This window comes from Mytilus edulis, chromosome 3 (assembly GCF_963676685.1).
Source record: "Mytilus edulis chromosome 3, xbMytEdul2.2, whole genome shotgun sequence".
Classification (NCBI taxonomy): domain Eukaryota; kingdom Metazoa; phylum Mollusca; class Bivalvia; order Mytilida; family Mytilidae; genus Mytilus; species Mytilus edulis.
Window position 1 is genome coordinate 22,199,115 of NC_092346.1, and position 27,618 is coordinate 22,226,732.

The following is a 27,618-nucleotide window of genomic DNA, read 5'->3' on the forward strand; positions in this document are numbered from 1 at the left end:
ACAATTTAATGGCATCTTATAGGAGTTGTTGCCCCTCAAATGTCTTGATATGAGGTTATTTGATTATGACTTCAACTAAGTTCATTATAAAGGCATTTGACCTTGTACAAAAGATTAGGTGACAAATGACCTTGAAAAATGACTACCGGAAGTGACCTTGAGAAAACCGGAAGTAGCCTTTTTTGCAATTTTTTCATCTCAAAGTACCCAGAATCAATATATTTTGTCATATAGATACATAAACTGATTACTGGAGACGAAACATGACTTCCAACAAACTGGAAGTGGCCAATTATTTCCCCTTCTACATATAGTGCCAGTGGGGCATCCGTGTACTTTGGACACATTCTTGTTACAAAATATTTTCCTCTGGAACTAAAGGGCCAAGTTCATTACAGATAGAGAAAATTGTAAGCAAGAATGATCAGTAAAGTATGATCTACAAACACATCACCATCACCAAAACACAATTTTGTCATGAATCCATCTGTTTCCTTTGTTTAATATGCACATAGACCAAGGTGAGCGACACAGGCTCTTAAGAGCCTCTAGTTTCACAGAAATTATTAGAAGATGTCATGTGATGTTTATGGCAGCTGAGCAATAATATTTCATTGAACAAATATATAAGAAATGATGATCAGATAGCAAACCAAACATATTGCACAAAAAGTGAAATATATTTTTATATGACTGCAGTACTAGTCCTATAAGTATAATGCTATCATATAGTCTGTGTCGTCGTCGTGGTCGTCTTCGTCTGCGTCTGCGTCGTTGTCTGAAGACACATTTAGTGTCCGGACAATAACTTTAGTTTTAGAGAATGCATCTCTATAGATTTTTACCAGAAGGTTCAATACCACTAAAGGAAGGTTGGGATTGATTTTGCGGATTATGGTTCCAAAAGTTTAGGAATGAGGGGCCAAAGAGGGGTCCAAAATAAGCATTTTTGTAGTTTTCAAACAATAACTTGTGTTTATAAAGTTCATGAATCTCTCTGAAATATACCACAAGTTTCCATACTACTAAGGGATGGTAAGTATTGACTTTTGGTTTATGGCTCAACATGTTTTGGAAATAGGGGCAAAAAAGGGGAAAAACAAGGTTTTTCTGGTCAATGGACATTTAAGACAATTTAATGTAAAAGCAGTGTAAGGGAGATAAATCCAAAACATTTAACATACATTGTTGGGTATGTTCAGATATACCTCCCTAACACTATTTGTAAATTGTGTATAAAGGAATGTCAGGTTTTGGACTAATTGCAAAACAAGGGGGGGGGGGGGTGATGGTGGTAGTAGTTTTCAAATTTTTTTTCTCCAAATTTCTCTAATTCCAAGTGAAGAAGAAATCTTAAATTGCACAATATTGCGCAATAGATTAGTAAGATCTTGACATTTGTTTTGTGTCAGAAACTCATATTATGTCCAAAATTTTTTTCCGACCGACCAACCTGACTTTTTCATGTGGAAAATCCGTAAACCAACAAATTAAAAAACCCTGGCCTAACCTGATACATGGTATTTAGAGTATACCACATGCTTGTAATTATTAACCTCTTTGAGGTTGCACTTTGTAAAAACAGCTGTTTCACAAACCACACCACTTTTGGGGAGATGTTTAATATTTATAGGTATTTTATTTAGTTTACAAACTGGTTCCCAGCTGTGATCACTATGTTTCATCTCGTAGAGACAAATCTTTGGAATGTTACCAGTAAATTTACACATTGAAATCTGTAAAAGACATAAAGTTTAGATAGGGGTACAGAATTTAAGTAAAAGTTTTAACTCGCAGAATTCCAGTGCATGTTAAAATTTTGAAAATATGCCACACAGCCCTGGCCTATGGTTTGACCTTTGAAAAAAAGTAGCGCATATGAGCTTTCCATTCAAGGATTAAATCATATAGTTTTTATCAAAACTTCATAGTAAAAGTGGTAGTTTGAGTCCTAAAAGGAGTACCATGGGAAATTGCATTGTCTTTATTTACAAAAAGGCAACCTGTAGTTTTTATACGGCAGTTTACAGGACCTATTATGATATATAGTTGACCGTCTGTCCGTCATCAACATGTTGGACATTAAATCAAAACGCTTAAACCCATATGCATGAAACTTTGGTGAATTGTTTATATCTGTTGATGTGAGCTCCCTTTCACATTTTTTTTTAATAAATTTTGGATTTACTGTTTTTTTTCGACCGCAAAAATTTTAATTTTTTGTCATATATTGCTATCAAGTTGGCGTCGTCGTCGTCCTGCGTCGTCCGAATACTTTTAGTTTTCGCACTCTAACTTTAGTAAAAGTGAATAGAAATCAATGAAATTTTAACACAAGGTTTATGACCACGAAACTAAGGTTGGGATTGATTTTGGGAGTTTTGGTCCCAAAATTTTAGGAATTAGGGGCCAAAAAGGGCCCAAATAAGCATTTTCCTTGTTTTCCCACTATAACTTTAGTTAAAGTAAATAGAAATCTATGAAATTTTGACACAAGGTTTATGACCACAAAAGGAAGGTTGGGATTGATTTTGGGAGTTTTAGTTCAAACAGTTAAGGAATTAGGGGCCAAAAAAGGGCCCAAATAAGCATTATTCTTGGTTTTCGCACAATAACTTAAGTATAAGAAAATAGAAATCAATGAAATTTAAACACAAGGTTTATGACCACAAAAGGAAGGTTGGGATTGATTTTGGGAGTTGAGGTCTGAACAGTTTAGGAATTAGGGGCCAAAAAGGGACCCAAGTAAGCATTATTCTTGGTTTTCGCACCATAACTTTAGTATAAGTAAATAGAAATCTTTGAAATTTAAACACAAGGTTTATGACCATAAAAGGAAGGTTGGGTTTGATTTTGGGAGTTTTGGTCCCAACAGTTTTTTAGGAATAAGGGGCCCAAAGGGTCCAAAATTGAACTTTGTCTGATTTCATCAAAAATTGAGTAATTGGGGTTCTTTGATATGCCGGATCTAACTGTGTATGTAGATTCTTAATTTTTGGTCCCGTTTTCCAATTGGTCTACATTAAGGTCCAAAGGGGGGTCCAAAATTAAACTTAGTTTGATTTTAACAAAAATTGAATCCTTGGGGTTCTTTGATATGCTGAATCTAAAAATGTACTTAGATTTTTGATTATTGGCCCAGTTTTCAAGTTGGTCCAAATCTGGGTCCAAAATTAAACTTTGTTTGATTTCATCAAACATTGAATAATTGGGGTTCTTTGATATGCCAAATCTAACTGTGTATGTAGATTCTTAATTTTTAGTCCCGTTTTCAAATTGGTCTACATTAAATACCAAAGGGTCCAAAATTAAACTAAGTTTGATTTTAATAAAAATTGAATTCTTTGGCTTTTTTGATATGCTGAATTTAATCATGTACATGGGCCCAGTTTTCAAGTTGGTTCAAATCAGGATCCAAAATTATTATATTAAGTATTGTGCAATAGCAAGAAATTTTCAATTGCACAGTATTCAGCAATAGCAAGAAATCTTCAATTGCACAGTATTGTGCAATATCAAGAAATTTTCAATTGCACAGTATTGCACAATAGCAAGAAATCTTCAATTGCACAGTATTGTACAATAGCAAATATTTTCAATTGCACAGTATTGCGCAATAGCAAGAAATATCTAATTGCACAATATTGTGCAATAGCAAGAAATTTTCAATTGATTGGAGTTATCTTTCTTTGTCCAGAATAGTAGTTGAATCAACTTAAATCATTGTTTTATACAATACACAATGTATATTCACTTTTACTACCAACTGATAAATTAAAACAATCTTTACCATTCAGTGATAACAAGCACTTTTTGTTACATTTTAATATTTTATGATGTATTTAAATGAGTAGTTATTGTTGCAAACTCCATTAGAAATTTGAATTGAGATCAGTTTTGAAAAAAGGGAAAGGGTTATGTGAAAAAAAATGGTGGGAGGGGGGGGGGGGGGTAAATTTTTCTCATTTCAGATTTCATAAATAAAAAGAAAATTTCTTCAAACATTTTTTTGAGAGGATTAGTATTCAACAGCATAGTGATTGCTCAAAGACAAAAAAAAATATTTTAAGTTCATTAGACCACATTCATTCTGTGTCCAAAACCTATGCTGTGTCAACTATTTAATCACAATCCAAATTTAGAGCTGAATCCAGCTTGAATGTTGTGTCCATACTTGCCCCAACCGTTCAGGGTTCAACCTCTGCAGTCGTATAAAGCTGTGCCCTGCGGAGCATCTGGTTGAGTTTTGGAGTTATATTCATTAAAAAAGGAGGAATTTACCAGTTTTCGGACAATAACTAAAAAAAAATGTCACCAACTTGCAAAAAACTTTGGTGTATTGTTTAATTCTATAGACATGAGCTCCCTTTTGATTTTTAGCTCACCTGGCCAAGATGGCCACCATGGCTAAAAATAGAACATATGGGTAAAATGCAGTTTTTGGCTTATAACTCAAAAAACCAAAGCATTCAGAGCAAATCTGACAAATGGTCAAATTGTTTATCAGGTCAAATTCTATCTGTCCTGAATTTTTCAGATGAATTGGGCAACCAGTTGTTGGGTTGCTGCCCCTGAATTGGTAATTTTAAGGAAATTTTGCTGTTTTTAGCTCACCTGGCCTGTCATTTCCAAGCTTGAATATTGTGTCCATTTTTGCTCCAACTGTTCAGGGTTGGACCTCTGCAGGTGTATCCAGCTGCGCCCAGCAAAGCAGTTTATTAAAACATGTTTCATTAATATATTATCAACATTTTTGTCCAGCCTGCGACTTTTGTTGCGGAAAGCTCAACATAGTGATATTGATCTGGCGGCTACGGCAGCAACTACAGCATTAGACAATTTCTTAAAAGCTTTATATTTAGAAGGTGGAAGACCTGGATGCTTCATACTTTGTATAAAGATGCTACAAAGTTTCTATCAGTCACATGTCCAATGTCCTTGACCTCCTTTTCATTGTTCAGTGACAACTTGAAAAAAAGTTAAGATTTTTTGTAATGTTAAATTCTCTCTATAATATAGGATAAATACATTTGGTGTGTACATACCTTACAAGGTCCTCGTGCCTGTCAGACAGTTTTCACTTGACCTCAACCTCATTTCTTTAGAGCCACTAGTTTTTATACTGTATGCAATTGGTCTACTATATTTGGTTTATTGAATATAATTGTAAGGTGTACATGTCTAGCTGGCAGGTGTCATCTGATGTTGACCTCATTTTCATGGTTCAGAGGTCAAAGTTAAGTTTTTGATAATTGGTCTTTTTTTTCTAATACTATATGCAATAAGTCAACTATACTTAGTGTATGGAAATATTTTATGATCTAGATGTCCGTTGTGCAGGTTTTATTTGACATTGACCTAATTTTCACAGTTCATTGCTCAGTGTTAAGTTTTTTGTGTGTTTTGGTCTGTTTTTCTTAAACTATAAGTAGTAGGTCAACCATATTTGTTTGGTTGGAAAATTTTTTAGCTGTACATGTCTGCCTGACATATTTCATCTGACCTTGACCTAATTAACATAGTTCATTGGTCAATGTTTAGTTTTCTTAGTTAATGTTAAGTTTATGTGACAGTTGTAATAAAGCTTTTTATTTAGGACTATCAACATAATATCAATGATTAGTAAAGAAGGCAAGGCATTTCAGTGTGTGCACTCTTTTTATATTTTAGAAAAATAATTTACATACTGTGGATTCATTAACATTTTTTGCATACCAACTTTCATGGATTTAGTGGTAACAAGGGAACCACAAATTTAAATGTGCAACGAAAAGTACAAATTTCCTAAAGGAATGTAAGCAAACTCTGCAAAAACCACCAATTTAAATTTCCAAGAATATGCAAGTTTTGCTCAATCCTGGAAAATTGGTACCCACGAAAATAAATGAATCCCCAGTACTATAGACCGAGTTATAGTTGTTACTGTTGAAGACAATGTTTAATATTTATTGCCATGTAAGATGAATAGAATTGTAATTATTAATATATTGTATTGGTATATAAACAGGCACAGCAAGAACTTGAAAATCGAATGAAAGATATGTTAGCAAAAATTTCTGAAATACAGAATGGTAAGACAGTAAATACAAGTGTAGAAGATGACAGAGTGAAAGAACTTGAGAGGCAAGTGACATCACTAACAGAACAAAGAATTCAACATTTAGAAAAATTACAAGAACATCAAGCTGAATTACAGGTATATTTAGCAATTGTCTACTCAGGGTCCGTACTGAAATTGTACAAATTTAATATGAATTTATTTTGTGCCTTTGTTAAGTTCTTGAAATTTATTTTGCAAAAGCAAGTCGTAGCATCATAGATTCCAGCAGCATTTGGCAGCATCAACATTTAGGTTCAGACTGTAGTTCATTGTTTATTGGACATCAATAACTTTGTCAAACAAACATGGAATTTTATGAAATTGGGACAGAAGCAGAAGCATCTTTTTGACCAAAATACAGTATTCATGGCAAAAGTTTGAAAATAATCATGTTCAACAGTTTAATACCATGGTATCCATTGGCAACCATGGTCTTCATTTCACCTTGCTAGTTATTTCTACCTATCCAGCAAACTGCTTTAGATAGTGTATCAAAAAGTTTGGGACTTGATCTTCACCCAAACACTAATCTCTTAAAAAATAAAACTTTTTGTTCTACTGTATACTGCCATAATTCTGATTTAAGTGGGATGATTTTGAAATGCATTGCAAAGATATCTGTTTTAAGAATCAAAATTTGTCTACCTTATTCAGGGATGATTCCAGATGTTTCCAAATAGGTCCCTTGAACATCAAATTAGGAATTTTTAACCCAATTGGGAATTTTTTATGCCTAAAATCGAAGACGAAATAACATTATTTTCCTGTAAAAACGGAAAATGTATATTAAGTTTCACCTGTACACTGATGTAAGAAGGGAAGTTGACACATGAATATCATTGTACATGATGTACTATCATCTCAACTATGGTAACCTAGACCTAGGCTATTACGAAAATATATTTATCAGCTAACATAAACCACTGAAAAAATCATCCATTGACCAACAGGTCATCTTTATCAATTTAACTTGATTCAAATGGATTTCAAATTGAACTGGCCAAATGTCAAATTCAGAAAAGCAATTACAAAAGCTTATATACTTAATTGATTAGATACTTATGTGAATTTAGCTTGCTGTTTAATTTGCCATAGTTTTACTTAAAAAGGTGTCACCCTAAGAAATAGGAAATCAAAGCAAAGAACCATTGTATCTCAATTTTATTTGGATCATCTTAATGACTTTTGAAACAGTTCCATAATGATGGCATCTTATTCCATGAATGGTCTATCATCCACATTATTTTTAAATATGCTCAAACTTTTGTCTTTTGAGGAAATAGAGCAAAATATAAAATAATTACTTTTACAAAACAAGTTTTCATCATATATAAACTGGCTTTGCTGGGCTATCTGCCTTCATGAGATAGGCAACCATTAAAATTTATTCATCAATGTCATATCAAAATTTGAATTTGCTCTCTGCGGAGGTCTGCTTTGACACCCATTTCGACAAAAGGCATATTTTTTATCAACCTGTAGGTGGATCTGCTTTTACGAGATCAAATACTCCCAAAACATTTTAATCAATTGAATCCTGCTCAAAAATTGTTTACAACATGTTGACATGATTAAATCGTTGTTAAGAAAATGTGTAGACAGCATTCCTATCTGGATTTTAAAATGCTACATTGTAGTTGCCTAAATCAGTTTCGGAAACCTTTCCTGAAATATTGATTTTTAATTTATTTTCCTGAATAGGGAATTGATATTTACATAAATTTTTTTGGGACCACAGGCCAGTTTGAGGGTTGCTGAGCAGCCCTAAACTATATAATGGATTGATTTCTCCTCTGTTTGTGGAGCCCATTCTTTGAGGCCCTATGAACTGGTTTTTTGTTTGCTGACAGTTGATTTTTGAATGTCCCCCTTTACCAACAAAGTGGCACTATTGATCCCATTTATCCATTGAAAATGTCACAAATTTCTCTACCTTAATGAAAAACTCTCAACTTTCCTTACATATCCTAGGAATCAATATTTCTATTTCTTGAGGTCCTTTGAGTGAGCAGTGTTCCTGTCACTAAATAAAAGGGTGCCCCGCCCTCAGTGCCCTTACCCCTGCTCTTCTCCCTTCAAAGTAAAAAATACACCCCTCTGCCTTTTCAAAAGATACATTTACCAAATGTCAGGCCTATCGCCAATTCCTGTAAAATTGTTACCGTTTGTGTAAATATAGATTCTACCACTGCATCGAGTGTGATATGATATTTATCCACTCAAAACAGTTAAATTTTTAAATTTAAAATGCAAGGCTGAGCGTTTTAAATATTTAAAATGTAACTGTTGAGAGTGGATAACTAGATTTGATGGTGGAATTTGTTTCTTTAATGATTTTCAAACAGTACGCAGGCAAACTTATTCCTCCTTTGCGACTGATCTGCAAAAAGATGTGTTCTTTCTATGTAAAGTCATCAGACATGGTCGCCTTTTTTCATGCCGTCACAATAGGAAATTCAAAGGAAAACAAGAAAATTTGATGTCATAATCGAATTTTAAGCAATGTAGAACTGAGATCAAACGAACCACAGGTTGATTAAATTTTTGTATACAATGGGTGCAGAAAGGGATAAATTGATGAAGAATTAGAGAACACTAATCAAATGTGTGAACATAACCCTGCTGCATGAAAGTTACTGCCACATACATTACAAGTGTTAGGCATATTATATTTGTGAAAATATTTCAAATTATATTGTTTCTTAACTTATCTCTTTAGACAAAAGATAAAGCAAAAACATTTGTATCTCACTAGAAAACACATGTGACATTGTGGATCTGTCACTTAATAACACCTTAGTTTTAGCATGTATTGTTAGTATTCCTATCGTCATCTGATAAAGTTGTGCTGATGATAAGATGCATAGTTGTCTCTGCTATTAGAATCTTTCTGTGTGAACCCGTCTTGAAAATTCATGTGAAAAAGATTGAATTTAGTATTATTAATCCCTGTATAATAATGAAATTGGTTATTTGAGTATTATATATGCCACAAGCAGAATCTCAACTGAGCATGCATGAAAGTGTATAAAACATCCATGTATGACGGTCTCTGAATTGTGAATTTTTTTCACAAATTTGCATTTTCTGTTGAAAAAAGATTGTTTCATAGACAAATTTTGGAAGTACATAACACTTCATTTGCATGTCATATCTCAAATATTTCCAACTTTGTTTCAGAGGAGTTGCAGCTCACTTAATTCTTGTTTCTTCCTTTAGTAGTATAGATGATGGAACAGGGTAAAAGATGATAAGGGCATAAACAAAATGTATAAACTCCAATTTAATACATTAAATCCCAATATCATTTTCACAACAAGCAATCCAGTTCAATGTGTTGGTTGTAGTACTAAGCAGGGTAACTTATCATATTGCATTAACATGTTTTCATCCTGAATATGCATATTAATTTGGAGCTGGACATTAAACAGCCATGCATCATCATCATCATCATCATCATCATCATCATCAAGCAATAATCAGAAAGTGTAAGCAGAAAAATGGATCAGTCATATAAAGATCTCCAAAAATAATCCATCAGTGGACTCCTATAAATTACAACATCATACCAATGTTAGCATGTTTAGTTTTTAATATTTTAGTGAATAGATAGAAACTGTAGAAAATAGCAAATCGTTAATATCATCAAAAAGATATAAACACATTCATAAAATAAAACTGAAGTTATTTCTGGGTGAGTGATACAGTCTCTTGTTTTATAAAACTGAAACAAAAATGTAAGCGAGAACTTTTCTTACTTTGATTTCAGGCAAAGTTATTGATGATGACCAAAAGTGTACCTAATAGAGGAGGATCACCTCCAGAGACACCTTTGCACACACCTGTCATATACAGACAACAAGGCATCTCAAGTTTTAAGCCAAAAAAAGATTCTGACAAGAGTTCAAGTAGACCAAAGAGTACCAGCCCAGCTAGACGACCAAAAACAACAAGCCTATCAAGATCAAATCTCAGCAAAGGGATGACAGATGATCCATGTGAATCACCCTTTGACACACCAAACCCCAGAAGTAAAGCCCCAAAGCCAGTTGCATTTAACACATCAAGAATAAAGACACAGAATAAAAACAACCACACAAGTAAGACATTTAAAATAATCATGTAATGAATTCATTCTATAGATTATTGACTAAAAGGAAGACATAGGAGAAAACGTCATACCAAATTACTGTCTATCTTTAAAGTCATATGAAACGAGTGACTGGTGAAAAATAATGTTTATCCAATTCTTGAACCAATGAATGTATATATCATATATATCTTCTGTGCAAGAATTTATCATTATTTGTTGTATTTTGAATCTGTAGTTTACCAATTGTCACCTTATAGTAAACAATCAACAAATAAATGTGGATATTGAGCATGTGATTAACATGTAGAACCAGATAATAGTTTATTTTAATGACATATCCATGTGTATTGCGATCACAGGATTTATACGAGAGGGTCATGCTAAGGTCACTTTGCATATGGAAAATATGTTAGTGAATTGCTTCCTTGAAGCAAGCAATTAAAAAAACATAAACTTCTTCTAATTGTGGACAAATTAAAGAATTTTCTTCAGAAAGAAGTAGATGTACATAAGTTTAATAATGAAAACTATCCATTTAGTTATAAAAAACATATGCATCATTTTTTTTTTAATTTGCGGTTTCATATGACTTTTAAACAATGAAAATACAAATCTTTTCTAAAACCACTAGAAGTTCTCAAATCAAACTTGACAAAATCATGTCTAGTTGAAAAATAGGCTTTAACCTTGCCCATACAAAATTATAAGGCGTATCAAGCCTGGAAATAAGGCGTAAACCAGGCGAAAGTGGAAGTTACGTGTCTAGATCCAGGCGAAAGGGAGCAGGAAACATAAGTTTTTAGTCCTTATTAGTTAAAATCAGGTGTAGAAAAAAGTGGTAAGCCTGGCGTAAATTGAAATAAGCAAGGTGTAAATTTTTTTTATAGGCGTAAAACTGTTGGTGGGGCGTAAATAAAAATACCCATAATGCTTTGTTTGAAGGATCATGTGATTTTATTTCAAAACTTGGCTCTTTGGTTTTAGTTTGAAAGAGTTGGACTTATTGCAGCTTCATATATTCAAGGATAATAATCTTGTTTTGTGCTTTTTGAAAGAATTTGAAATTGGATTTATGGAATCAAATTGATTTATGAAAATTGTAATAAAAGGAAGGTAGTATACATGGTAAATAATAATTGTGCGAGTAAACTAAGTTATAAAGTTTTATGTTCTATCAGAAATTTTAAATTCCCAAAATCTTTATCCTTGGATAATAACATTAAAATCTTTTACTTTAAGTTAAATTGCAGTGTTATCATTTATATTTTAGTTCAAAAGACAATAATTTTCAAAAAAATTAGTTAAAAATTGATACTTTTATTTCAAGAAAAATTAATTGTCATAATTCTTATCTAAACTCAAACTTACTGTCTAAAATGTATTTATTTATATATTAGCTTCTTCATTGGTTTTAAGTTTTTTGTCAAATAATGAGAAATAAAAACAACAGTACAGAAGTTTGTATCAAATATACAAAAGTACACAGCTAGGGTAATACACTGATCTAAAATAAGTGTAGTATTATGTAAGGATATTGGCCTGGTTTATTTATTTACCAGGCATACTCATTTGCATATTACGCCTGTTTTTTTGTTGATCAGGTGTACTCATTTAAATATCACGCCTAATTTTACGCCTGGTTTCCGCCTCAGTTATGCTACGTTTACGCCTGGTTGACGCCTGGACATTCATTTTGTAATCACTGCAATGCCGCCCGGATATAGTATGAGTTTTACGCCTGGTTTCCGTGTCATATAGGTATGTCACATGTCATACAGATCTCTCACACTTTTATAACAGGTGAAATTGGTTTAAAAAAAGTATATAAAACATGCTACAAAATCTTTAGAGAAATAATATATTAATCTGTTAATACCTAAGGATCAAATAAACTACTAAGGTAATACCCTGTACAAGACCCATAACACAGTTTTTTCTCTTTCTCCCTACCAACTTGATACAAATCAGCTTGAAACTTCTTATCGAGGTTGGATACACTCTATGTTCAAGATACAGTGTACATGGTTGAGTTGAATATTATAAGTTACATAGTGTGTGAGTGACCTAATATGATATATACAGGGTCAGTAAATTTCATATGGAGGGAGAGTGAAGCCTGAACCCATATGGAATTTACTGATCCCGTATATATCATATTAGGTCACTAGCACACTATGTAACGAATTTATCTTACTGACTATCTTTCTTTGTTGAATTCAGGCTAGAGTTGTCTCATTTGCAATCATATTACATCTTCCTATTTCTATATTAAAGTGTTCAAGTGTTCAATTTTAAGAACATTCTTCAATTGGTCTGCACTAAAAAACTAATGTAAACAAAAACTATTTATTATCAACAACCTTGTCTTAATGATATAACAACTTTAATCAGAACTTTCAAATATACTGAGCCAAAAAAGTTTAGCAACAAAAATAAGAAATGTTATTTTATTGCAAAATCATAACAACATATAATTTTAATAATAAAAAAATGGAATTATGACATGTCAGAAGCAACATGAATGTTTATCACTCACATTCATTAGGATTTACTTTGTTTGGAGTGCGGGAGGGTAAAAAATGCCAAAATGAGTATAGTGTTATTCAAAATGAATTTCTCAGCCATGCCATAAGTGCATCAATGAAGGATTGGCAGACACACCAGCAGCTGCCCTTAGCCAATGCACCACTCTTGTGGCCGGAAAAAAAATGTCAGGTTTTGACGTAAAGCAAAGGTAGGGCTCCTTCCTTGACAATAGTTTTTTTTGGTCTACGACATATCGACCTATCCTGTGCAGTTGCAATTTGTTCATATCTGTTTGTTTGTCTCTAGACTGTTGACTTATGCACATTAAATTGAGCCACGACGTCAGCAACACTCATTCCGGCATCAACCATTCCAAGAGCCTTCTGACGGTCATTTTTGGGGAGGCCTGGTCAAACGTTTATGTGTTTTTCTTAACAATGGTGTGTTTCTGAACGCTAGTGAAAAACAATTTTTAACTTCATTTTAAAAGTACAGGTACAGAAGGTAAAGCCCCTAGCTAGCTGCCAAAAGAATAACAGGCTTTTTGAGGTCATATATTGGTATCACATCGTTGTCGTCTTTGTCAGCATCGTCGTTGTCAGCTTCGTCCGAAGACAGATGGTTTCCGGATAATTACTTTAGATAGTATAAGTAAATAGAAATCAATAAAATTTTAACACAATGTTGATAACCACAAAAGGAAGGTTGGGATTGATTTTGGGGGTTATGGTCCCATTGGTTCAGGAATTAGGGGCCCAAAACATACATTTATCTTGTTTCAGGACAATAAGTTTTGTATAAGTATTTCAATTACTCTGAAATTATACCACAATTTTCATACCATTAAGTAGAAGGTTGGGATGAATTGTAAGGGTTATGGGGTTAAATTAAAAATATATTTGTTTCCCCTCCCCCACCCGGGTCTAAAATAAGCCCCCTGTTCAAAAAAGTATTTTTCACTAAAAAATTAAAATTATTTTTCCTAGTACATGTATTCCCAAAAATAATTTGTTTCTGTTTTTGATAAGTGCTTGTAAGCAAAAGGATTACTAATCTAGATATAAAATACACTCAAATTGAGCACAAACAATTGATAAGTGGCATCGACTGGTCAAGTCAAACCATTCACGTGACCATGCTACAATTAATGTACATTATGTTTGATATCCAGTTAAAAAGAATCAACCTGATTTCATGGTCTGGTAGACCTGTGGGAGTGGAAACAGAAATTATTTTAAATGTGGCATCATGTAACCAATTCTTCTGTGTCAGAAACCTATTACGTGTATGTGTCAAATATTCAATTAAAATCCAGTTTCAGACCTGTATCAATGTTTACTATTTTGTCCTTTTTTTCCTTAGCTTTTCAACATCTCTACCTATTTTCTATTGACACAAAAATTATCAGATGACTTCTTATTTTCTTAAGATAAAGTACAACTAATTTACATGTTTTTTTTCGGTTATCTCATTCTCAATACTTTAAGCCCCAGTCCCACTAGACCACGATCGCACCACGCTCACCGCGATCTGAAATAAATTTAGATCGTGGTGAGGTCGCGGTATGAACGGCATGAAAATGTTAATTTTCGTTGCTTTCACGATGCTACTACGTCCTAATTACGCTTCTACAACGATCCCGCTACGATTAAACCACGTTCTCACCGCGTTTTTTCTGCGACCTCACTACGCTTATAAAGATCTTTCTACACTCTTCACGCTCTCACTACGACCATACCACGAGTTATCCGATTGCAACACGATCTTACTACGATTATAGCACGTCTTACCACGATTATACTACGTTCATACCGCGTTCTTACTACGTTATCAGCAATACCGTCAATATCGTGTTTCATATCAATATAGTTCCATTCCTTCTATTTCTGATTAAAACGGAGATTTCTCGGAAACAATACAGTCATGCCACCAAAATCTACTAGAACACGTGGGCGTGGTGGTAGGGGTTGATGTAGAGGCATAGGGAGCAAAGTATGAACGCCATACTAAACTCCAAGAAACTAAAATTAAAAATAGTACAAAACTCCTCATTGGGACAGGCGCAACATTAGTGGGGTTAAACATGTTTGTGAGATCTCAACCCTCCCCCTATACCTCTAGCCAATGAAGAAAAGTAAACGCATAACAATACGCACATTAAAATTCAGTTCAAGAGAAGTCCGAGTCTGATGTCAGAAGATGCGACTAAAGAAAATATTAAACAAAATGACAATAATACATAAATAACAACAGACTACTAGCAGTTAACTGGCATGTCAGCTCCAGACTCCAATTAAACTGATACTATACACATAAGTAGTATAATACTTGTCATCAAGAGATGACCAATCAAACCTAAATTACAACCTATTGCTGGTCCATAAAGCTCAAATGACGATATTTTAGTGAATGATAGCAGAGATGACACAGATGTGTCAATATATATAGGAAGATGTGGTATGAGTGCCAATGAGACAACTCTCCATCAACGTAAAAATCTATAAAAGTAAACCATTATAGGCCAAGGTACGGCCTTCAATACGGAGCCTTGGCTCACACCGAACAGCACGCTATAAAGGACCCAAAAAAATACTAATGTTAAACCATTTAAACGAGAAAAACCAACGGTCTAATCTATATAAAAACGAGAAGCATGGTTGAGCTGTTAGAGCAAATGGATAAATACAGTTTTTTTCATATATTTTATGTGAAAATGACAATAGAAATGAATGTCGTAGTGTGAATGTAGTAAGGTCGTGAGAAGAGCGTGATAAGGACAGCAAGGGCGTGCTAGAATCGTACTATGGTCGTGAACAGCGTGGTAAAGTCGTAGTGGAAGCGTAGTTGGGTCGCGGTGAGAACGTGATGGTCGTAGTAAGGTCGTCATAACGTCGCTGTGAGATCATAGCGCAATCTCTCCGAATAGAATCACGCTTTCGCTACGCTCTCGCTACGATTGTACAGCGACCTTTGTGATCTTACTACGATCTTAGTGCGTTCCCACTACGCTTCTACTACGACCTGATTTCGCCACGACCTCACCACGATTGTTTTGAACATGCTCAAAGTTGTTCACGCTCTTCACGATCTTGAAGACCTCACCACGACCGTGGTACGACCTTACTGCGACCTACACGATCGTACCACGATCATCAATATTTGCATTTTTTTCACAGATCGTAGTGCGATCGTGGCCTAGTGGGACTAGGGTATTAATGAGTTAGGTAGAAATTGTTATCTGACACACAGTCTTGCTGTATTTTTTGGGGAAAAAAATACCAGAAAGGTAATACAGACCAGTGTAAGCATCTTGTTTGAAAATAAGTGATCCAAAGACGCAAAATTCAAGAAAAATTGCTAAGATAGGTTTCTCATACAAGGTAAAATAGACAAATATCATGCAAATGTTTAATATTCTTTTAACCTTATTTTTTCAAAGAAAACTAAAACAACTCTTCCTTATTTATGCATATGGAGTGAGTTTAGGGTGAGTTATACAAGCTTGTTTTCTATTGGAAAATCATAAAAGTGTTCATGTTTATATTGATTACATGACTTAATTTACAAGTGATTGTTTTTTGATTAGATATGGGTATCCTTGAAGAAATATTGGCCTCATCAGAATCTCCAAGGCAGACATTTTCATCACCTCAGCTTCCAGTGTTAAAGTAAGTTTTGATATAAAACAATCTTAAGGTAAAAGATAGAAAAAACTACACAGCAAAGTTCCATTTGTACTGGATTAACTTTGATATACTCCTCTGAGCATGCATGTCTAAAAAGGAAGTGGCAGAACTTGTGATTAGTTAATACCTTGAACCAAAAGGCCAAACGGTATAATATTTTTGACCTGTCAGTCTGTCATTCTGTCTGTTCATCAGTTCTGTTCTTGTCAATGCAACTCCTCTGAACACACAACAGTATTTCATGAAACTTTTTTGTTAATTAGGAAATACTATTGACAGGAAATATTGATGAATTTTTTTTCTAAGAGTTATGCCCCATTTGAACTGAACATTTTGGCAAAGGTATGCTACTTTAACAGTTTGTCATCGCTACTCATCTTAATTCACACAACAGAATTTCATGAAACTTTGAAGTTAATTGGGAGATACTATGAGATGTTAAGACAGAACAAGAATTTAAAAGATTTTTCATAATGAGGCTTGAATTTTAACGTCTCAGTTAAAATCTTTTACATAAAACAAAATGAATTGACTGAAGAAGACAAAAGATGATTTAGTCATAGATGCATGTTTTTTATAAGTTGTTAGATGCTTTGAACTAGCTGTCAGTTAATTGTGAGTACTCTCAGATCTGTTCCAAGTGTCTTTTTGTTGTTGGTTGTTCAAGTACCGGTCCATATCCACTTGTATTTTTTATCCATCTGATGAGTTCAGCCTTTTTCAAATCATTTTTGTTGAGCCTGTCACTTTTGTTGCAGAAAGCTAGACATAGGGATAGTGTTCCAGCAGTGGAGGTGTTAGCTTACTTCTTTAAAGCTTTATATTTTAGAAGGCGGAAGATCTGGATACTTCATACTTTGTATATAGATGACTCGATCATGTTACGAAGTTTCCGTCAGTCATATGTCCAATGTCCTTGACCTCATTTTCCTGGTTCAGTGACTTTATGAAAAAAAAGTTAAGATTTTTTGTTATGTTCAATTCTCTCTTATTATAAGTAATAGGATAATTATATTTGATATGTGCATACCTTGCAAGGTCCTCATGCCCAGGGGACAGTTTTCACCTGACCTTGACCTCATTTCATGGATCAGTGAACAAGGTTAAGTTTTGGTGGTCAAGTCCATATCTCAGTTACTATAAGCAATAGGTCTAGTAGGACTGTAAGGTTTACATGTCCAACTTGCAGGTGTCATCTGACCTTGACCTCATTTTCATGGTTCAGTGGTTATAGTTAAGTTTTTGTGTTTTGTTCTGTTTTTCTTATACTGTATGCAATAGGTCTACTATATTTGGTGTATGAAATGATTGGAAGGTGTACATGTCAAGCTGGTAGGTGTCATATGACCTTGACCTCATTTTCATGGTTCAGTGGTCAAAGTTAAGTTTTTGGAAAGATAAGAACTTCTAAATCTTTACTTAAGCACGGGCCTCCCTAACAACAGGACAGGTTAACTACTGTTACTAAATGTATTCACACTGAAATATAGTTCCCTATAGTTCTCATGTATGTGCACAATATACACACATAAACTGAAAAATAGGTATGTTTTGTTAGCAGTTCATTCAAGAATGTATGTCATAAAGGTGTGTTGATGTGCAGGCCCTTTTTAAAACATTTTGATTAGGTAATTGGGTATTGATATCGGACATATGACATTTGCGCCGATTTTTTAAATTGTCATTCTTTCATTTGCACCAATTTCATTTTTTCATTTGCGCCGATTTTTAATTTAACACGGGTGAGTAAATACTTATTAAAAATTAGTTATTATGCACTTATGTTTAAGTTAAGAAAATCTAGGCGGTTACGTATGTTAAAATGCGAACTCTAGAAATGCCCGCATCACTATGTATTCACTTCATTATTGAAAAGTACGACAAATATAGAAGAGATGAAGTCACAAGATATTAATATAGTAGATGTGTTGCCTATAAATACTCGGCAAGAACAGATTTATGATTTTTATGTATTCCGTTTTTATGAATTTTAATGTTGTAAATATATTTTCAATTCGTCATTTTAGTATAAACAGATCGCTTTCATCTAAGGTTTTTACTTCTTTATTTTAAAGTATGTGAACATAGTGCATTTAAATTGACTTATCCTGCTCGACATCTTATACTTCCACCTCCTCGTGGTGAGCACAGTCAGGACAACCGTAATATACATGTTATGATTGACAATTCATATCATTTGTACAAGTGGCTAACGGAAAAGGTCAGTAATGATAAATGAAAATTAGCATTTATCTGTAATTATCCTGTAAAAAAATCAGCGCAAATGAAAGGAAAAATTGGCGCAAATGAAATGCAGATCGGGGCAAATGCAAAACGCCGTTGATATCATACAAGTATGATTGACAACTGCCATTATCACCAAACAATCAGACAAGGTAGACCTTTAATTACAATACCCCTACTCCTAAACTGTCAATCAAATTGACCACATTACTTATCAACCTCTTTCTTACATTATCATACAGACTCTCTAATACACATCTGAATATACAAATATTTGACCTCATTATTGAATACACAGATGTATTTATTAGATGTTTAGATGTTTGATCCCTATTACTTTTTATCTACATTACATAAAGTGATTCTGTAAATTATGTCTGAAAGATAAATTAACAAGATCTTAAAAAAAATGAAATATGAATATAAGTATGAATATATAAAAGGTATTCAAGTAAGGCCTATAATTTACTTGATAAATTTCCAATAATCTGAAATCTAATTAATCAACAATTTAGATAAGTTCACTTATTTTTTATGCCCCACCTACGATAGTAGAGGGGCATTATGTTTTCTGGTCTGTGCGTCCGTTCGTTCGTTCGTCCGTCCGTCTGTTCGTTCGTTCGTCCGTCTGTCCCGCTTCAGGTTAAAGTTTTTGGTCAAGGTAGTTTTTGATGAAGTTGAAGTCCAATCAACTTGAAACTTAGTATACATGTGCCCTATGATATGATCTTTCTAATTTAAATGCCAAATTAGAGTTTTGACCCCAATTTTACGGTTCACTGAACATAGAAAATGATAGTGCAAATTTCAGGTTAAAGTTTTTGGCTTCAGGTTAAAGTTTTTGGTCAAGGTAGTTTTTGATGAAGTTGAAGTCCAATCAACTTGAAACTTAGTATACATGTGCCCTATGATATGATCTTTCTAATTTAAATGCCAAATTAGAGTTTTGACCCCAATTTTACGGTTCACTGAACATAGAAAATGATAGTGCAAATTTCAGGTTAAGGTTTTTGGCTTCAGGTTAAAGTTTTTGGTCAAGGTAGTTTTTGATGAAGTTGAAGTCCAATCAACTTGAAACTTAGTATACATGTGCCCTATGATATGATCTTTCTAATTTAAATGCCAAATTAGAGTTTTGACCCCAATTTTACGGTTCACTGAACATAGAAAATGATAGTGCAAATTTCAGGTTAAAGTTTTTGGTCAAGGTAGTTTTTGATAAAGTAGAAGTCCAATCAACTTGAAACTTAGTATACATGTTCCCTTTGATAAGATCATTCTAATTTTAATGCCAAATTAGAGAATTTAGTCCAATTTCACAGTCCTTTAAACATAGAAAATGATAGTGCGAGTGGGGCATCCGTGTACTGTGGACACATTCTTGTTTTATCAGGAATTGACTTGAAACAGTTTTAAAATTTTAAAACTTTTAATTATAAAAAAACATTATTTTCTTAGTTTACTCCCTATCAATCATTGTGTCTATTTTAGTCATTTGCATTTTTATTAGAAGTGAATATATATTTTTGCAATCAAGAAAGAATCCGCATTTCAATAAAATAAGTTTTTTAATTTGTTTATGTTGAAAAAGTACATTTGCAATGCCTGTGTTGAAAAATACTTTAAAAATTGATCAAAAAAGCACTCTACAACTTTTAATCTTCAATGTCTGATAATTTTTAACCTATGTTTCAACTTACAAAATGCCCCAAACAACATTTTAAGATTATTTTCGTTGACACTTTAAAGTTCTTAGCTGTTGGTCTAGATTTTATGTTTTCAAGGATATTTGGTTAGTACATTAACATTTCTAGAAGAATTTTTTATTTTCAATTTTTTGTTATTTTGAAACATGTTCAGAACAGGCTACATTATTTGGATAAAATATAAACTGCAGTTTAAATAAAATTTTGTGAATTAAGACTAGAGACCAATATTATTTAATTTGAGCTCATTTTATCCTCATATTGGAAAAGCACTTTTCCTTCTAAAGACCTGCTGTTAAAGCAATTTTCAGCAATAGTGCTTTATTAATGTTCTTTTCCCCCACCAAACCTTGATATGAAATTATGCAAACTACTCTTCTAATCTTTCCATGAGGGATATCCATCACTTTGATTGAGTTTTGGTCTTTTTTTTCTAATACTATATGCAGTAGGCCAACTATATTTGGTGTTTGGCAATATTTTATGATCTATATGTCATTCTTGCAGGTTTTATCCTATCATGGCCTCATTTTCACAGCTCATTCTCAGTGTTAAGTTTTTGTGTTTTGGTCTATTTTTCTTAATTTATATAAGCTATAAGCAATAGGCGAATTATAATTGTTGTATGGAAGAATCGTTAGCTGTACATGTCTGTCTGGCATGTTCATCTGACCTTGACCTCATTTTCATGGTTCATTGGTTAATGTTTTGTTTTTTGGTTAATGTTTAGTTTATGTGACAGATGTGATAAAGCTTTATAATTAGTACTATCAACATAATATCGATAATTAGTGAAGAAGGCGAGACATTTCAGCGTGTGTACTCTTGTTATAGTTTGTTCTTATGTTGTACTGTTATACCACTGTCCCAGGTTAGGTTAATGGTGAGTCAATTAATCCACAGCAGAGCGCTATTAAAAAATCTGGTAGCCTTTGAAGGGGATGTGTTATAGTTGCGAATGGATAAACTATCCATGAAGTGAATATTGGCATTTATAAACAAGCAAGCCTACATTTCTTCTCAGGTTATGATGAAATTTATTTCAAGGTTTATAACAGTAAAAAGGTCCTTGGATAAGTTCCAAAAATAGTGCTGATCAACTTTTTTTTACAGGAATAATGTCACTTTGAAATGTCTAAACATAGCTAGTTTCATCAAAAGTGCATCTATCAATGTGAATTGCTAACCAAATGCACACTTGATGAATCTAATTTGTTGTAAATTTGTCGATGTAATTGATTAAATTAGCTTATTTGCTGATCTTTCATATGTCTTCTTGATTAAATTTCTTCCACGATTTGGTACAAGAGCTTTCACTATGGTCCCACAATACTTGACCACCTTTAGATATTGTTTCACGTTCATTTTTCTTGCACCCCTACAGAAAAAAAAGTTGAGGGCCAGTTGATGGCCATGTGGCGGACAGTTGAGGGCTAGCTGTTTTAAGCAAAATAGTTGAGGGCTAGGTGTTGAGCACCCTAGCTCAACTCAAACCTGGCCAAGCACTGTATGTTTGATAGATGTCACTCAACTGGCCCTCAATTGAAGCTGGCCATTAAGTTGAGGAAAAGTTGAGCAATGGGTCTGGTTTTCATATAGTTGAGCAAAAGTTGAGCATTCAGACTTTGAAATTTTTGTAGTTGAGGAAAAGTTGAACGTTCAGACTTTGATTTTTTTTTTTTATAGTTGAACAAAAGTTGAGCAATTAGAAATATGACCTGGTGATATAAATGTTATGAGCCATCTGTTTTATCTGTGTATAGTGCAAATGGACAGGAAGTATTATTATAAATGTACACAAAGTTTGAGGCAAAATTAAGGGAAGCACATGTTTTTAAACATTTTTCTGTATTTTAACTTAACTAAATCTTTGACATAAAGATAAAAAACAAACAGTATTTCTTTTATTATAAGATATATCAAATATTCAAGATTTAGGTAATAAACAGTTATTATTAGGAGCAAATCTCAAAGGGATCACACTGTCACAATACCCAAAAGAACCTCAAACATTTTAAATTTGAACTGGGTTTGAGCATGCACATAGCAAGCAAAGATGTCTTCTAGCTATCATGAATAAAATATGAATTTTACAATGGATTTAGATAAAAAAAAATTACAAATAACTGTATTGACATTAAATAGTGACATCATCTTCTGATGACATGACTCTTGGATTTAGGGAGATTGATGTTTTAACACATATTTCTGGAAACATCTTTTGGTAAGTACATCGGATTAGATTTGATTTCCACTATTTTGAATAAATGTATATGCTCTTTTAGTTCAAAATAGTGATATATAAAGTGTCTTCTTTATAAACTTTTAAGAGTGAAGAAAAAATTGAGACAATATATTTATGCATTAATTTATATATTGTCAAAATGTGTAAGACAGGAGACTTATATTTATTTTATTATTAAGACAATTTGCTTAAGAAAGTATTACTAATATAAAATAAGAATATTCTAATATAATGAATTTGGTATAAAACTATATATCGAGATCTATTCCTATTTGCTAGATAACTTTTAAAAAGCAAGGATAAAGCATTCTTGTAGTCTGTTGTGAGTTGAGATCTTTCAGCAGTATTTTGGCTATAAAAATACACAATTTAAATTTATTTTTTCTACAATGTGTAGTCATCAGTTTGCAATTACCAAATAATGCTCAACTTTTAAAGACCTAGCCCTCAACTTTTAATGACCTGGCCCTCATCTATTGGCTACTTAGCCCTCAACTTTTAATGACCTGTTCCTCAACTGTTGGCTTGGTAGCCCTCAACTCTAATTGCTCAACTGTTGGACACCTAGCCCTCAACTATGATATTTTCTCAACGTTGCTCAACTAATTTGCATAAAGTTGAGCATCGATATTTGAGGGCTACCTAATTTGCATGGCAAAAATCCAGCTAGCCCTCAACTGGCCATCAACTATTTGCTCAACTGATGGCCAGCTAGCCTACAATTGGCCCTCAACTGGCGGCCAGTTGAGCAATGCAATTGACCTAGTGATCATTTTTGTCGAGCCTTCAACTTTTGTTGCAGAACTCGACATAGGGATAGTGATCCGGCGGCTACGGCGGCGGCATTAGCTAACTTCTTAAAAGGTTTATATTTTAGAAGGTGAAAGACCTGGATGCTTCATACTTTGTATATAGATGTCTCATGTTATGAAGTTTCCGTCAGTCACATGTCCAATGTCCTTGACCTCATTTTCATGGTTTAGCTAGTGACCACTTGAAAAAAAAGTTCAAAATTTTTGTAATGTTGAATTCTCTCTTATTATTAGTGATAGGATAACTATATTTGGTATGTGCGTACCTTGCAAAGTCCTCATGCCCGTCAGACAGTTTTCACTTGACCTCGACCTCATTTCATGGATCAGTGAACAAGGTTGAGTTTAGTGGTCAAGTCCATATCTAAGATACTCTAAGCAATAGGTCTAGTATATTTGGTGTATGGAAGGACTGTAAGGTGTACATGTCCAACTGGCAGGTGTCATCTGACGTGTAAGTTGACCTCATTTTCAGGGTTCAGTGGTTAAAGTTCAGTTTTTGTGTTTTGGTTTGTTTATCTTATACTGTATGCAACAGGTCTACTATAGTTGGTGTATGGAATGATTGTAAGGTGTACATATCAAGCTGGCAGGTGTCGTCTGACCTTGACCTCAATGTCAAGGTTCAGTGGTCAAAGTTAAGTTTTTGAGTTTTGGTCTTTTTTCTAATACTTTATGCAATAGGGCAACTATATTTGGTGTATGGAAATATTTTATGATGTACATGTGAGTCTTGCAGATTTTATTTGACCATGCATGACCTCATTTTTGAAGATAGATATAATATTTTAACTTAATGTATATATTTTATTCAGTTTGAGTTATTTCCCTTTGAATGATTTAATTTTGGATGTAACACGTCTTCTAATTGGCTGTAGTTGTTTTGTTTATCAGCCATAGACATAATTTAGTCACGTGACCGTGACGTTATCAACATATTTTTTTTTGGTTTTCTCCGGTTTTAAATGGAATTTAGATTTAAATTATAAGAAATAACTGTAATATTTTTTCTGTCTATTCAAAATAACAGCATAAATGTGGTGCACACTTTAAAATAATCGGTATGGGGGTTACTAGTATATAGTGTGCACCCCATTTTTGATGTTATTACTTCATAGACATAAAAAAATATTACAGTCATTCCTTAAATAGAAAGCTATATGGACGAAATTAAATTGTTTTACTTGAACATAAACTAAATGTGTATAGGTAAATGCTGAATATAAACCTTTATTTAAATATAGAATTTTTTGGCCTAGTTTTCAAGTTGGTTCAAATCAGGGTCCAAAATCAAACTTGATTTCAACAAAAATTGAATTTATGGTTGTTTGAAATGCCTACTATAGCCATGTATTTAGAGATTTTGGATTTTTGGCTCATTTATTTCTTTGTCCACATTAATGTCCAAATGGTCCTTAATTAGAATTTTGATTGATTTCATTAAAAATTGAATTTTTTGGTATGCTGATTCTAACAATGTACTTAGATTTTGGATATTGGACCAAATTAATGACTATTTAGGTAAATGTCCAATTTCATTTTGGTTCTCTGACCACATTCATTTTGTGTTACAAAGCTATGCTGTGTAAAATATTCATTCATAATTCAAAAGGAGTGCTGTTTTAAGCTTAAATATAGTGTACATACTTGCCCAACTGTTCTTGGTTCAAACTCTGCAGGAAATCTGGTTTGCTGTCACTACTCTGGCAGCCTCATGTTTGATCTACATAAAAGTGCTTATCCTTCTGAAGACCTGTAGTTTAAAGAAGACTTTTTGTTGAAAGAACTGAATGTGGTTTCTCCTTTGTAATACTGGTTATTTTAAGCATTACAGTCAAGTTTAGTCATAATTTAAAAAGGAGTAGGTCCGGTAAGGACCGATTTTGGCCTCAAATTTCAATTTCATCTGACGAAAGATTTTGACCACTTTTTAAACACTTAAGTGTCTATTTCATATGATGCAATTAATTTATGTGAAAGATTTAAACTTATTTAGTCATTAAAAACGATCCGATTCAGGCTCAAATATGAGAAATCTACCAAATATGCGAAAAAATGTCACTTTTCAGATGGTTTTTGTCAAAAACGAAAGTGGCCGCATCCGTGTTCATCCTCAATCTTTATATATGTTATGTATTATCATCAAATACAACTTCCATTTCAATATTTTGGATGAACACGAATGCGGCCACTTTCGTTTTACACGGAAACCGTCTAAAATTTAACTAAAATGCTGGAATTGTGAAGATTTCAGTAATTTAGCATGAATTAATGGTGCTAGTTCTCAATATATGTGCATTGTATTGTCAAAAAGAGCCCATATTTATGTAACAGAACCTTTCTACTATCCAATAAATGACTAAAAGTTTACATTTTAACAATTTTGTAAAACTGCTATATTTTGGGGCCAAAAAGGGGTCTTACTGGACCTACTCCTTTTGTCTGTAGTATTGTATAGAATAAAACTTTGCTTATTCCAAGTACTGTTGATTCGCTTATTTTCGTGGTAACCAATTACGTGGATGAAGGAAAACGTACCGGTATACATATTTAATTTCGTGGTTTTGCTGAAGTCTGCATTTAAGCCTTAAGAAAATTTTTCATTCATTGAACTTTTAATATTGTGGTTTAACTGTACCCACGAACAACAATAAGTATCCAAAGAATAATAATCAATCCACAGTATACTAGAACACACCAGCAAATTTCCAGGCATTTAGAGAGTGGTTGAAATATTGTAAACTGTTGTAGGATGAATTTTTGTAAAAGATTTTATGACTGGAGAATTTCAGGACAAGCATTAAAAGTATCTTAAACATGAACTATTGTCAATTTAACATTTTTAACTTTTCACCAGTTCAAAATATTGGATGTAAATCTAAAGCAATGCAAATGGTCAACTATTTGTAGGTACATGAACGCACAATTTTTAGGACTGTTTAAAATTACACAGAATTTTTGAAAATTTACGATCAACCCTAAATTTGCTAACTCGATTACAAACAATTGTTTGGGTACCTGAGCTACAGGTACTGTTATCAAACATTCCTTTAACCCCTGAAACTGGTATACAATCATGTTATATTTAAGAAATTATTCATGCAAACTATTATAAGATTTGTTGAAAATTTTTACATGGGCCAGGTTGTTATATTGGAATGTTATCCCAAGAGTGAGCAAGGGATAAAATTTACAAATATTACGACCCAGGCCATGTGAAAATGACACAGAGTAATGATGATTAATTTATTGTGTAAAGGAGAGAAGTGACACACAAAAAGAGGTCTTCACATTTAATAGTTATAAGATGTGATATGAGTGCCAATGAGACAACTCTTTATTCAAGTCACAATTTATAAAAGTAATTAAACCATTATAGGTCAAGGTACAATCTTCAATACGGAGCCTTGGTTCGCACAGAACAGCAAGCTATAAAGGGCCCCAAAAATAACTAGCTAGTGTAAAGATAACGAACCAGGCCATGTGAAAATAAAAAAACATCTATGTAATGCATGAATTATTTTGATGTTCGAAAATACACAAAAATTTTGTGTGATTTTAAACAGTGGCGGATGCAGAAATTAACATAAGAAGGGGCCCACTGACTGCCTAAGAGGGGGGCCGCATGGGTCATGCTTCAGTGATTCCCTATATAATCAACAAAACTTTTCCCCTCTGGGCTCCCTCTAAATCTGCCTCTGTAAACATCCTTAATGGAAGTCTTGTCTATGACTTACAAATCAGTATGATAACAGAAATAATAGCAGTACACCTTTATTTACGTTTTCCTCCCAAAATAACCCAAACTGAATAATCATAAGTGAGGATGACAAATGTGACTTATTATGCATGGTACCTAGAGGACACCAAGGCAGGATGATTAATTTATTGTAGAAGGAAGAACAGCGACACACAAAAGGAGGTCTTCTCATTTAATAATATAGATAGATACCAACCAAGGCTAAGTATGTGAAAATAAAAAACAATTAAATCTATGGTCCAAGAGCACAATTAATTCGTAGTGCATTTCTTTTAGAACATAAATGAAAATTTAAAAAATCCCACCTGCGCTTTCTCAATGAAATTTTTACAGTGTGTTGTACTACTTTTGGGACAAATTATATCAAAATTATAGAAAACTTCACCTGCTCTAACTCAAAATATTGACAATTTTATGTTTAGTGCGTCTTGAAATCTTTTGACAGC

General features: G+C 33.3%; 1 protein-coding gene across 2 annotated transcripts in view; it reads left to right on the top strand.

Annotated features, from left to right (window-relative positions):
- The window catches only part of LOC139514209 (protein TALPID3-like), a 178,458-nt gene that overhangs the window by 25,877 nt on the left and 124,963 nt on the right, over nt 1-27,618 (top strand). For both annotated transcript variants that reach the window (XM_071303034.1, XM_071303035.1), the window contains exons 6-8: nt 6,008-6,196; nt 9,870-10,200; nt 16,306-16,387. In XM_071303034.1, the coding sequence (XP_071159135.1) occupies nt 6,008-6,196; nt 9,870-10,200; nt 16,306-16,387 (602 nt within the window). The remainder of the gene's footprint in view (nt 1-6,007; nt 6,197-9,869; nt 10,201-16,305; nt 16,388-27,618) is intronic.